The following is a 14,490-nucleotide window of genomic DNA, read 5'->3' as shown; positions in this document are numbered from 1 at the left end:
GGGTGGCTCAGTCAGTTAAGCATCCGACTTCAGCTCAGATCATGATCTCACAGTCTGGGAGTTCGAGCCCCACGTCGGGCTCTGTGCTGACAGCTCAGAGACTGAAGCCTGCTTTGGATTCTGTGTCTCCCTCTCTCTCTGCCCCTCCCCTACTCATGCTCTGTCTCTCTCTGTCTCAAAAATAAATAAAAACACTAAAACAACAACAACAACAACAACAAAACTAACCTAGTCTAAAAAAAAAAAATAAGTATAGAATACACACACACACACACACACACACACACACACAATTTAATAAGTTTTATTTATTTTGGGGGAGGGAAAGAGGGCAGGGAGAGGGGGAGAGAGAATCCCGAGCAGGCTCTGCGCCCTCAGTGCAGAGCCTGATGTGGGGCTCAAACTCACGAACTGTGAGATCATGACCTGAGCTGAAATAAAGAGTTGGATGATTAACCGACTGAACCACACAGGCGCCCCTAGAATATATTTTTATTCTTGCGTTTTATACTTATGAAACATTTATTTCTATTAGTTCAGAAGTTATATAGTTTTAAATAAAATCAATGAATGATTTTTAATTACAGGAAATAAAAATATAAGACACAAATCCTATGTCTGTGCCTTATTAAAGCTTGGAAGCTTCCCCTTTTTTATTAAATATATTTAAAAATGGATATATCCCCTCATCAATCCTAACAACTATTTTTATTTTTCCATATTACCTTCTAGCCATTATTCACCTTAGTGCCTTTTTAAAGAGTTACAATTACAGAAACACATTATTTCATATTTTGCCATTTCCACTTCATATCATAACATTTGTTTTGGTTTCTCCAGAGCACATATTCACTGTTTGAATTATGGACATATAGAATCATATGATACATTCTTATCACCAATCCAATTTACCTTGAATTCTGATAACCATTCTTCCACAACACCACGTTCAGATCCCAGCATCTTCTTCTAACTTCTAGTCCTTTTTTTTATCTCTGAAAGAAAAAAAGCACCAAACTTGAAGATGGCATCATGTACTTAAAGAAACTACCAAAGGTAAAGGATGTGCACCTTTCACTAACAGAAAAACTAACCTTGTATATATTTTAGATAAGAAGGCCTACTTCTAGACTAGAGCTCAATTAAAACAAAACTTATTTTTAAGAAATAAATTCTATTTTCAGGGATATATTTGAAACTTCTTTTCCTAATACTTTTATATTTTCCCCAAGAAATATATTTCAAAGTGGCAAAAACAAGTTTATACTTCCTCACAAGAACATGCCCCTTGTGAAGGACCTCCTCCACCTGTCCTGGAAGAGAAGAGGAAGTACAAGAAGAAACACTTGGTGCAGAGCCCCAACTCCTACTTCATGGACGTAAAGTGCCCAGGATGCTACAAAATCACCACCATCTTTAGCCATGCACAAATGGTTGTTTTGTGTGTTGGCTGTTCCACTGTCCTCTGCCAGCCTACAGGAGGAAAAGCAAGGCTTATAGAAGGATGCTCCTTCAGACGGAAGCCCTTAAAGCACCCGGACTCAAGATGAGTAAGAAACTATTCCAATAAACAGATTTGGGATAAAACAAAACCAAAACCAAAAAACAAGTTTACTGAGTAAAATCAAACTGCACATTACCCAAGACAAATGAATAGTCTATGCTTAGAGCTTCTGCCAAATATACAATTGGAATTAAGTTACATTTCATACAACAAACCACGTGACAGATTATAAATGACAAATATAGAAAAGCTAGAAATCAAGGGTCATATATTCAGCACACTGATTATAAATGTTTATACAAATAAGGGCTTTAAAGAAGGTAGATTTATATTTTTTCTATAATGGAAAAATATCCAAGTAGAAAAAGCAAGTTGTATAATTATGTGAACTATAATTCCATTAAAAAACTAAATAAAATGTGAAAAAAGCCTGGACGAATATATCCACTAAACTCTTTTAAGTGTTTACCTCTGAGGTAAGGAATACTGAGGATATTCTAATTATGTGTAACTCTTAAGTTACAGAAAAAAATTAAAACAGCCTATATTATTTTTAAAGTGAGAAAGACAATGAAAAAGTCTTGGATTTTAATTTAATTTAAAGGCTCAAAAAGTAAGAGGTAGGGGCACCTGGGTGGCTTAGTAGGTTAAGCGTCCAACTTCGGGAGAGGTCATGATCTCACAGTTTGTTAGTTCAAGCCCTGCATAGGGCTCTTTGTTGTCTGCCCAGAGCCTGCTTTGGATCTTCTGTCTCTGCCTCTCTGCCCCTTCCCTGCTCACACTCTGTCTCTCTTTCAAAAATAAATAAGCACTGAAAAAAAGAAAAAAGTTAAGAACTGGAAAAAATAAAGAACTTCTCTGGGGGGAGAATAATGTCTTCAAAGCAACTGAAATAAGTTTCTTTTTTTTTTTTTAACGTTTATTTATTTTTGAGACAGAGACAAAGCATGAACGGGAGAGGGTCAGAGAGAGGGAGACACAGAATCTGAAACAGGCTCCAGGCTCTGAGCTGTCAGCACAGAGCCCGACGCGGGGCTCAAACTCACGGACCGCGAGATCATGACCTGAGCCGAAGTCGGCCGCTTAACAGACTGAGCCACCCAGGCGCCCCTGAAATAAGTTTCTTTATTAAAAGATAGTATTTCCTAAAAGTGTGTCAAATTTCACACTAAATTTGTCCCTGTAAAAAGGAATCAGATTTTCTAATTCTCCCCCTTCAATTCCAAAAGGACTTTTTAATGTCTCTCTATAATGCACTATATCAAGTACGATGTAAGGAAGGAGTATGAAGAGGAGTAAGACATTCCCCTTATTTTCAAATAGCAAATGCTGTTAGGAGTAAGACATTTCCTTTATTTTCAAATAGCAAATGCTGTTAAGATAGACTGATGAATTTAGTCAAATAAATTTCTAGAGAAAAAAGATAGTAGGAAAACCTAACAGATTAAAAAAATCAATAACCAACATATGAATCTTTCTTGGACTCTGATTCTCAAACAATTAAAAAGTGTATGATACAACTGGAGAAAGCAGAACACGACTGGTTATTTGATGATATAAAATTAAGGAATTATCATAGGTTATTTTTATATTTGATAACTATTATAGTTAGGTTGGGTTTTTTTTGTTTTTTGTTTTAATACTGCTTGTTTCTTAAAGTTACATACTGAAATATTTACTGGTGAAATGTGTCAGAGACTTGCTTTAAAATAATCAGGGCAGGGGCACCTGGGTGGCTCAGTCAGTTGAGTGCCCAACTCTTGATTTCAGCTCAGTCATGGTCCCAGGGTCGTGGGATTGAGCGCCACGTCAGGCTCGGTGCTGAGTATGGAGTCCGCTTGGGATCTTTCTCTCTCCCTCTGCTCCTCTCCCCCTGCTTGCGCTAGCACTCTCTCTCTCTCTCTCTCTCAAAAATAAAAATAAATAAATAAATAAAGAATCAATCAATCAATCAATCAGGACAGGAGCAGGAGCAGTCAAAGAAGGAAAACTAATTAGGTATAGATGAAATATGACTGGCTATGAATTAATAACCATTCAAGCTGAATAACTGGTATATATGTTTTATTACACTAATGTCATTACTTTATGATAAGTTTGAAATGTTCCATAATAAAATTTCAGAAAAAAAGGATTAATAAACACTACATAAAAAGATAAACACAATACCCATACATACACAATTCTGCAAATAATTTCTGGGAGTTCAGATCAACTAAAGCTCATTAACAGACATGGACACTCAAGTTACAAACTCTTGCTGAAGAAATAAGACTCTTAAAACATAACTTCACAGGGGAGCCTGGGTGGCTCAGTCAGCTAAGCATCCGACTCTTGGTTTCAGCTCAGGTCATGATCGCCAGTCTGTGAGCTTGAGCCTCACAGTGGGATCTGTGCTGCTTGGAATTCTTGGTCTCTCGCTCTCTGTCCGTCCCCCATTTTTGCTGCCCCCCCTCCTCGCTTGCTCTTTCTCAAAATAAATAAAAATTACACTATCAACAATAGCCAAAGTATGGAAAGAGCCCAAATGTCCATCGATGGATGAATGGATAAAGAAGATGTGGTGTATATATATAATGGAGTATTACTCGACAATTAAAAAGAATGAAATCTTGCCATTTGCAACTACATGGATGGAACTGGAGGGTATTTTGCTAACTGAAATTAGAGAAAGACAAAAATCATACGACTTCACTCATATGAGGACTTTAAGAGACAAAACAGATGAACATAAGGGAAGGGGAACAAAATAATATAAAAACAGGGAGGGGGACAAAACCGAAGAGACTCATAAATATGGAAAACAAAATGAGGGTTACTGGAGGGGTTGTAGGAGAGGGATGGGCTAAATGGGTAAGGGGCACTAAGGAATCTACTCCTGAAATCATCATTGCACTATAAGCTAATTTGGATGTAAATTAAAAAAAATAAAAAACTAAAATAAATGAGGTCTAAAATAAATAATTAATTTAAAAAAAAACCTTCACAAAATATACCACAGCCATACATCCAAATGAAAATGGCCTTCAAAGAAGTAATTTTGTGAGGTTCCCACATTTATTATGATGATTGTTCAAATCAATGTCAGAATTCCCTTTTTTCCTTTTAAACAACAGTTAAATGGTACTACCTTTTGAAACCTCGTTCTTCACCTAAAAATGGATTCCATGACAGGGCTATGATTAATGTACCTCTGACTCTACATAAATTATACCTCAATAAAAAATGTTTATGAACAATTGTCTAAATACCCTAAGGTAGTTGCCTCTGAAAGCTGCTCAGAACTCCAGGAGACGACTTTAAAGCAAAGGCAGAATTTAGTCAGAAATTCATTGATCCATTCCATAAGTATTTCTTAAACACAAATGACAGCCATTATGCTAGGAGCTGGTAATACAATGATAAAACCAGATGGAAAGTCACTATAATGAAGCATTTATCTAGTACAGAAAACTAAATGCATTTTTGCAAAGAGATGAAGAATAAGAAGTCATGACACACAAAAGCATATAAAAGGAACCTAACATTGATGAGGGAATCAAAGAAGACTTCTCTAAGGCAACAGTTAAGGTGAGATAACAAAGATCAGTAGAATTAAAGAATTAGGAAAAGAGCATTCTCGAAAGAGGGAACAGCCTATATAATGGCCCTGTGGCAAGAAGAAAACACAGGAAATCTGAAAGAAGATCCAAGTGACCAAAAAGCAAGGGACAAACGTTGAGGGTGTAGAAAGGTAGGCATGGCCCAGATGGTATAAATAGGAATTTACAGTCTGCCTTAAGCGTAGAAAGTGACTAAGGATTTTAGGCAGATGTATTATAAGATTCAAGGTTTGAAAAGCTCACCTGGCTACAATGCAGAGAGAGGACTAGTATCCTTTTCACATCTAGCTACAAATTTCCCAATAGTATTAAGACTAAAGAAATTTCAGTCTTGCCACAGCATTTGCTCTGAGAATTCCTACCAAGTCTCTGGAAACTAAAATACCTGAACAGCTACTGAGAATAAAAATGTTTTGGGGGAGCCTGGGTGGCTCAGTCAGTTGAGTGACCAACTTCAGCTCAGGCCATGATCTCACGGTTTGTGAGTTCGAGCCCCACGTCGGGCTCTGTGCTGACAGGTCAGAGCCTGGAGCCTGCTTCTGATTCTGTGTCTCCCTCTCTCTCTGACCCTCCCCCACTCATGCTCTGTCTCTCTCTGTCTCAGAAATAAATAAACATTAAAAAAAAATTTTAAAGAAATGTTTTTGACTTACAAAGTACCTGAAAAATAAGTAAGCTAGGTTACATTTTTTTTTTTTTTTTTTTAAATAGGCTTCACGGCCAGCCTGGAGCCCAACACAGGGCTTGAGCTCACAATCCTGAAATCAAGACCTGAACTGAGATTAAGTCAGACGCTTAACCAACTGAGCCACCCAGGTGCCCCAGGTTACATTTTTATTAAGCTTCAAATAAAGTATATTAAAACAAAACCTACATTAGTTTCTTAGGAAAAAATTTAAGTATAAATTCTAATATCTTCATCTCCCTTTAGTATTTCCTTTCCTCAAGTCTCTTATGAAGACATAAACAAAAGGGGCTGCTTTGTTAATATAATTTATAGCATCTTCTTCCTACCACTTTATTATTTCTAATGAGCTCAATGGAGCACAAGATTAAGAAGAAAAACAGAATTTTACATCCTCTTTGAAGAGTACTCCAGAAAAGAAGGTAAATACTTCTGATATATTTATTACCATGTAAGGAAGAAAAGCATAATTTCATTGTAGTGGTGACACCAAGGACTGATTTCCAATAAACAAATTGTAACTTAAAAAAACTCCTGTATCTCTATTGCCGGATTTCAACTGATTTTAATTTTTTATTTCCTGGAAAATTAAAAAGCGATTTCTGCCCTGCATATCAACTGTTATCTTTATAATTTTACAAATATATTTAGCTACAAATATGAATTAATGGTTGATAGTCAATTATTAAATAATGTTCAAATATTATAAATAGTATATGTATGTAAAAAAAAAAAAAAAAAAGGAAATCCCAACTATCCCACCCATGAAGATTAAACAGAGTCAACCATCTGGTATTTATTTTTCTTTCAAATATATATTTATGTATATGCATGTTTATATATAAGTGCATGTATATAGTTTATAGTCACATGTTCATCAGATGTAGTTTTCTACAATATGCTTTTTTCAGTTGCCAAAAATACGGAAGACCTATAGATCTCATTCTTTTTAACAGCCATAGAGCAATTAAGCCCAAAACTTACCATTTAATAGTTTACTGATAAACACATAGGTTGTTTTCAATTTTCCTATATTACAAAAAAAAAAAAAAAAAATGCTGCAATGAACATCTTCATACTTATTTATGTATTTTCTGTTCTTTTCTGTAGTATCACTTGTAAAAACTGGATTTGAAATTTTAAGGTCACAGGATATAAATATTATTGATAGTATATCCAAATATAAATAAACTCTCAAAACCATACTCCATCTTTTTTTTTTAATGTTTATTTTTGAGAAAGAGAGAGAAAGAGACAGGGCTCAAGGAGGAGAAGGGCAGAGAGAGGGAGATACAGAATCCAAAGCAGGTTCCAGGCTCTGAGCTGTCAGAGCAGAGCCCAATGCAGGGCTCGAACTCACATATTGTGAGATCATGACCTGAGCCAAAGTCAGACGTTTAACCAACTGAACCACCCAGGTGCCCCCAATCATGTATTTTTAAAGCACATGACTGTCACATGTACAGAATAATTTCTCCCTACTCTACTTATAAAGCTAATACCTCAGCATGAAAATATCTAAATAAATCTAAATATAAAGGCTTTAATTGTCCTGCATTTATTAATGATATACATGACTTTTAAAACTAAGATAATAAAAATTAGTATCAACATTCATACCTATTGCCAAAACATTAAAGATTTTATACACAAAATGCTGTGATGTATAAGATACCACAATATATGTTATTATATTTTAAAAATTGCTCTGCTTGTTTAGTTAAGTGTGAATCTTCTAAAATTAGAAATGACATTTATAGTTTAAACAATCTGGAAGTTACTTTAGAATGTGATATGAGATTAAGATCTAACAAATGTTTTTCTCCTGACAGCTCTAAATTGTTCTAATATATTTTATGTCCAGTTTTTCCTCAGTTACTTGAAATGCTATTTTTGTCACATACAAAAAGTCTTACATACATTTGGAACTATTTCTGAGCTACTTTCCCATTAATTTTGCACCAGGACTATAATGTTTTAATTACTGTAGCTTAGTAAAAAATATTCCAAGTCCCTTCTTGTATAGAGATTCTTTTTCCTAAAAATGTGTTTATTATTGCCTGCTTCCTTCTTCCAGAGGAATATTAGAATTATATTGATAAGTTTCTTTCCTACACTCCATTCTCATAGGAGTTTACAAATTAATTCCAAATCACATCTCCACAACATTGAGTTAACCCATACAGAAGCATGGCATTGTTCTTTATTAAAAATCCTCTTCTATACATCTTAATATAAATTTTATTTTTTCTTCATGTAGGTCAACACATTTCCAATTAAGTTGATTCCTGTATGGTTTATATTATCTTGTGACGCTGGTTCTTTTTCATTATTTTTTTTTTAAGTTTATTTAGAGAGAGCTAGGGATGGGCAGAGAGAGAGAGAGAGAGAGAGAGAGAGAGAGAGAGAGAGAGAGAGAGAGAATCCCAAGCAGTCTCCGCAATGTCAGCGCAGAACCCAATGCAGGGCTCAATCCTAAAAACCATGAGATTGTGATCTGCACCGAAATCAAGAGTTGGATCCTTGACTGACTGAGTCACCCAGCAGCCCCTTCACTGTGTTTTCTAACTAGCTATTGTTACACAAAAATAAACTTTAAAAAGTCAAAATGAGCAACTTAAAAAAATTTTTTTTAATGTTTATTCATTTTTGAGAGGCAGAGAGAGACACGGCATGAGCCGGGAAGGGGCAGAGAGAGAGGGAGACACAGAATCTGAAGCAGCCTCCAGGCTCTGAGTTGTCAACACAGATCCTGATATGGGGCTCAAAACCACGAACCTTGAGATCATAACCTGAGCTGAAGTCAGACACTCAACCGACTGACCACTCAGGTGCCCCCAAAATGAAGAAGTTTTTAACATAAATATTTAAAATATAAAAATGGTTTAAATCCAGGTTTTATGTTTTAGGAAAAATTTATAAACTAGTAAGTTATGTTTTTGCTAACTACAAGGGATTAGAAGATTTTTTAAATGTATGCTACTGCTTTATAGAAAAGGGCAAGGACAAGCAACTAAAATTAATATTTTTTTCCAATTCTCTACAAAGAACATCAACTGCTTTTAAAATAAAAAAGAAACCCAAATATTATTTTCAAAAAAATCCCACAAATCTTTTTATCTGTATATATTGCATCAGAATCCCTATTTGATATAGAGCCTGGAATACATATTTTAAAAAGCTCCCCAAGTAATCCTTCAGAAAAAAAAAGAGAAAGTCTCACATTCAGGTTAAATTCATTATTTTAAATTCCTATCTAATCTCTTCTATAACAACAAATTTGTTTATCAAATCACTTTAGTTTCTACCAATACTATTTTTTTTTTCTACCAATACTATTTTTAAAATGACTGCAAGGTAATACTTTTTTTTTAACATTTTTTTTTTTCTTAGTGTTTATTTATTTTTGAGACAGAGAGAGACAGAGCATGAATGGGGGAGGGGCAGAGAGAGAGGGAGACACAGAATAAGAAGCAGGCTCCAGGCTCTGAGCTGTCAGCACAGAACCCGACATGGGGCTTGAACTCATGAACCCGCAAAATCGTGACCTGAGCCAAAGTCGGACGCCTAACCCATTGAGCCACCCAAGAGTCCACGTAATACTTTTAAATACAGAAATACAGTGGTGTTAATAATTAAAACCAAATACCACCATATTTCTTCAACTCTACAATACTACTAATTTTAAGACTGTAATTTGTTCAGTAACAAATTTAAGTAGAAAATAAGAAACAAACCTTTATTAAAATGAAAAAATGTTTAACTAAAGGACAAAAACATAGGCTTATCCATATAATCACATATGACTTTTTAAATTATCCTTTATGCTGGGGTGCCTGGGTGGCTCAGTCGGTTGAGCATCTGACTTCGGCTCAGGTCATGATCTCTTAGTTGATGAGTTTGAGCCCTGCATCAGGCTCTGTGCTGACAGCTCAGAGCCTGGACCCAGCTTCAGATTCTATGTCTCCCTCTCTCTCTGCCCCTCCCCTGCTCATTCTCTGTCTCAAAAATAAATAAACATTAAAAAAAATTTTAATTATGCTTTATGCTTCTGGACATCTTTGTTCTACTAGCCATAAGGCACACTCTCCCAGCCCTCTCTTTATGTCTGGATTAGACTCAGTTCAAATGTCACTTCCTCAGAGAAGCTCCCTCTACTTACTATATTTAAATTGGCTCCCCAAGTTCCTCTTCCTTCCATCCCCTATCATTCTGTCCGTTTCCTTCATAGCAGTTAGCAAAATCATAATTATCTTATTTGTTTACTTATTATTGTCTGTCTTTCCCACTAGAATCCGTACTTCACAGAGAAGTGTGAGGCACATAACAGATACTCAAACATCTATTGATTTAGTTACTTATCTCATGAACTCAATTATTTAGCACCTGCAGTAATGACAGTTTTATTTTTGGCCATAATAAAACCTGAGATTTCTGCCTGCTTTTTCCATGTGATTAAGCTTAATAATTTTATTTTTCCAAATTAAATATGGTTGGAAGTTGATAGCTTCTTTAAAAAGCACCCAGAAACGTTTGACAGGTAGATATTCTCCCAAATGCATCAAACAGGAATATCAACCTTGTCCAGGTTTGAAATTAGAGACTGAGGGATCTGGCAAATTTTCTCTGAATTAATTGGCACATGTCAGGCAATCTTCGGCTGAGACCATTATTCATTGCAAAGCTATATTATATTGTGATATTTTATAGACATTTTAAGCAACAATTTACAGATGGAAACTCAATTAAAAACGTAACACAAAAATAACAAACATTAAAAAAAATTTTAATAAAAAAATTTAACTCAATATGGTGCTACTAGTATTAATTGAAATGATAAATGAATAAATGAATTCACAAAGCCAAATTCTCAAAATACCAAATAAGGATGACTGTTGCTATTTCACAATTTACTTGCCTGGTAGCTGAAGTTTATTCAGTTAAGACACATCCTGATTTCAAAAATGTTAAAATGTAAAGAAAATTATCTTAAAAGTAAGGAAAAAGTAGGGGCGCCTGGGTGGCTCAGTCAAATGTCTGACTTCGGCTCAGGTCATGATCTCGCGGTTCATGGGTTCAAGCCCCGCTTTGGGCTCTGTGCTGACAGCATAGAGCCTGGGGCCTGCTTCGGATTCTGTGTCTCCCTCTCTCTCTCTGCCCCTTCCCCGCTCATGCTCTTTCTCTCTCTTTCTCAAAAATAAGTAAACATTAAAACAAATTTAAAAAAAAAAAAGAAAAAGTAAATTACTAGTGAGCCTATCAAGTATGAACATTGTATCAGTTGTTTTCTATAATTTATCTGATTAATAAAGCAGTAGAATCTAGTGGGTTAGAGCAGCAAATCAACTTTTTGCCTCAGAACCCCCTTTCACTCCTACATTTAAAAAGTTTATTAACTCATTTAAAAAAATAAGCCCATTACATGTTAACACAGTGGGGTTTTTTTTTTGACATGTTTTAAAGTGAAATTTTATTTTTCTCGAACAAAAGCAAATTTGGTGAGAAGAGTAGTATTTGTTGTTTTACTTTTTTTTTTTTTTTTTTTTTTTTGCAAATCTCATAATTACTTCTGCATTCAATCTGTTGCTGAAAAACTTCACTGTGTATTCATCAGAGAATGACAATGAAGGCAGCAAATACTGTCTTAGTATTAATATAAAAAACAATTTTGACCTCACAAACCCACTTAAGGGATTACCAGGACCCACTCTGAGCATGGACTCTGGAGCCAGATTGTCTAAGTTTAAGGGTACTCACTTGCTACAGTTACCCCCTTACTAGCTATACTTAAACCCTCTGTGCCTCATTTCTCTGGTTTCAAAAAGAAGGATAACAGCAGCACAGTACTTATTTCATATAATTATTGTGTACTTAGAATAGTTCTTATCAGGGCACCTGGTGGCTTGATCTCATGGTTCATGAGTTTGAGCTCCACATTGGGCTCTGCACTAACAGTGTGGAGCCTGCTTGGGATTTCCTCTCTCTCCCCTCTCTCATCCCCTCCTTCACTTGCTCTCTATCTCTCTCTCAGAATAAATAAAAATAAACTTAAAAAAAAAAAGAATAATTCTTATCACAAGTAAACACTATAAATGTTTGCTACAAGTATTATATACTTAATTTTCCTGACACTATATATGGTACTATAAAATAATCTCTGTTATTCCCAATAGATAAGAAAATTAATGTGTAAATTAGGTCAAATGACCCACACAAGGTAACACAGTTGAACTGGTAAAACTAGGATTTTAACTTAATGCCTATTCCAAAACCTACGGTTGAAAAATGTACCTTGTCCCCTTTCTTGTAGCTCATACTACTCCCCACAGCTTTCTATATCCTGGCCATACTCTTAAGTTTTTCTATAACTTCATGCACCCCTTCACCCCAGGGATTCTTTCCAGACTAGAATGCTGTCTTACTACTGCTATACAAATAGCTGCCTTCTTCCAATCCTGTTAGTCTCAGCAAGCCTTTCTTGACCACTTCATCTAAATAGCATCCCTTTTTCCCTACTCTACTACTTTCCATTCCAACAAATATGGTTCATTTCCTTCCTAGAGCTTTGGATTTTATACCTGGCTTCTTAGATCTTATTATCGATCTTCCCTATAAGATTAAGTTATATGAAAACGGTCCCTTTCTGTTTTGGTCACATTTGGGTATTCACTATATACTCAAAGCTAACAAACATACTATGGTATCTGGACTTAATGGTAGGTACTTATGTGTATTTGTTGAATCAATGAACCACACTGCTTACATGACCTTGGACAAATCAATTAAATCCTTTGGGCTTTAGTTTTACTTACTATATCTAAAATCCTAAAAATATTCAAGTACCTTCATTTGAAAAACAGAATAGTGCTGGTTACAGAGAAATTTTGTAAATATGGATTTCCTAACTATTCTCAGTACCTTAGTATCTGGAGGTAGCTGTGAACGTAGTTATAAATGTACTAAAAGTTTCCCCTTTATTTAACCAGACAATGTATAATTCTGTAGATTTTTTCCACTGTATATTATACCCATCCCATTATCTGGTATATAGAAAGCATATTTAAAAGCAAAAATCAAGGGATGCCTGCCTGGCTCAGTAGGTAGAGCAGGAGACTCTTGATCTCGAGATCATGAGTTCAAGCCCCACGTGGGGTCTAGAGATTACTTAAAAAAAAATTAAAGTCTTAAAAGCAAAAATCAAGCTGATATTCCAGCATGCAGCTCAATTTGGGCCCATACTGCCTTACTTTCAGACTATCTAACAAAGTAAAAAGACATCACAGGAAACAATTATCTTTTTGATGGCCATGGTAATGGCAACCTTTATTAGCAAGCCCTGAATACAACATAATGAACAAAATAAGAAACTGCTGGAACATGATCTGAAGGTCAATAACTACTTGCCAGGAAGCAAACTCACTGTACTGATCCAAGTACAATAAGCTTTCCATGGCCTACACAGGCAGAAATTGTGTCTTAGCTGACAGCATGTATCTTTTTTGGAAATTGTCAATTTATAAAGAATCAGATTATAAGAGGCAGTACAGCCTAATGGTTAGAGTATGGGGGTCTGGTTCTAGACTGCCTGAGTTCAAATTCCAGTTCCATGACCTACCAGCTATGCATCTGTGGAAAAATTACTCCAAATTAATTTATGGCCTCAAATTCCTCATTTATAAATGGGAGATAATGTAAGTACCTATGTCAAAGTTTTTTTTGTTTTTTTAAGATTAAATAAGTTAACACATCAGTGAGAAAAACTAATTATGGTAACTGCTCTCTGGGGTTTACTGGATAAACAAAGCTATACAATTATCAGGGAAACATGAAATCATAAAAAATGGTTTTTGCTACTGCAAATTTTCAAACTAGGCCAACAACTATAACAATATTTCAAGGTATAAATCTGAAATTTGAGTACTCAAGATGTGCATTTATTGTAAATATCAACTTCTCTAAAAAAAACCCTAAAGCTGCACCATTCAATATAGTAGCCACTAGCTACATATAGCTATTTAAAATAAAATAAAATAAAATAAAATAAAATAAAATAAAATAAAATAAAATTTAAAGACTCAATTCCTTAGTTGCACTAGCTACATTTCAAGTGCTCAGTAGCTACATGCAGCCATACTGGAGAACACAGATAAAGAACACAGACATCATCACAGAAATTCTATTGGACAGCACTGATCTCAATGTAGTTACATAATACAATTATGATGAGTAAATTCAATTATTCAGTAACTGTAAAGATTTAGGCAACAAGAAGGTTAAAAGACACAACTACTAAAAATTATTAAAAAGTATTTCAAAAGTAAAACTCAAAGGCAGTAATTAAGATGTGATTATTTCAAGTCTCTTAGGTAAAATTGCTAAATAAATAGAAGCTACCCACCAAAGATGACCAAAAATTCCAACATGTCTAATTGTATGGAAAAATTCTTTAACTTTTAAGAACTTAAATTTCATAATTTTACCTCTGTTCTAAGATCAGTTTTCTAAAGGAGGAGGTGGCATAGGAATGCGGCAGAATTCAAGTGTGGAATTCATTTGTTGAGACTTCAATATTTTCCAGCTCTATAAAAATAAAAATTAAAAAACTGAAATATTAAGATAATATTCTCATGAAATAAAAAACAATTTTGATAAAACATTTATAATACAATTTATCTATTTTTAAAAATAATTAGGGATTA

At 34.8% G+C, this 14,490-nt stretch overlaps 1 protein-coding gene and 1 pseudogene across 9 annotated transcripts in view; one reads left to right on the top strand and one right to left on the bottom strand.

The window, feature by feature from the left end:
- The window catches only part of HYCC2 (hyccin PI4KA lipid kinase complex subunit 2), a 91,887-nt gene that overhangs the window by 46,525 nt on the left and 30,872 nt on the right, over nucleotides 1-14,490 (bottom strand). For 7 of the 9 annotated variants that reach the window (XM_058709595.1, XM_058709620.1, XM_058709567.1 and 4 more), the window contains 2 exons: nucleotides 14,272-14,371; nucleotides 913-995 (listed from right to left, as the gene is read on the bottom strand). In XM_058709595.1, coding sequence (XP_058565578.1) covers nucleotides 913-963 — 51 coding nt within the window. In that variant the 5' untranslated portion in view covers nucleotides 964-995; nucleotides 14,272-14,371. Of the gene's footprint in view, nucleotides 1-912; nucleotides 996-6,775; nucleotides 6,821-14,271; nucleotides 14,372-14,490 lie in introns of those variants that run through there. The other 2 variants (XM_058709575.1, XM_058709638.1) reach the window with 2 other exon arrangements.
- Nucleotides 1,282-1,550, top strand: LOC131490280 (small ribosomal subunit protein eS27-like; annotated as a pseudogene).

Source organism: Neofelis nebulosa, chromosome 2, assembly GCF_028018385.1.
Source record: "Neofelis nebulosa isolate mNeoNeb1 chromosome 2, mNeoNeb1.pri, whole genome shotgun sequence".
Taxonomy (NCBI): domain Eukaryota; kingdom Metazoa; phylum Chordata; class Mammalia; order Carnivora; family Felidae; genus Neofelis; species Neofelis nebulosa.
This window is presented reverse-complemented; position numbering and strand designations above follow the sequence as displayed.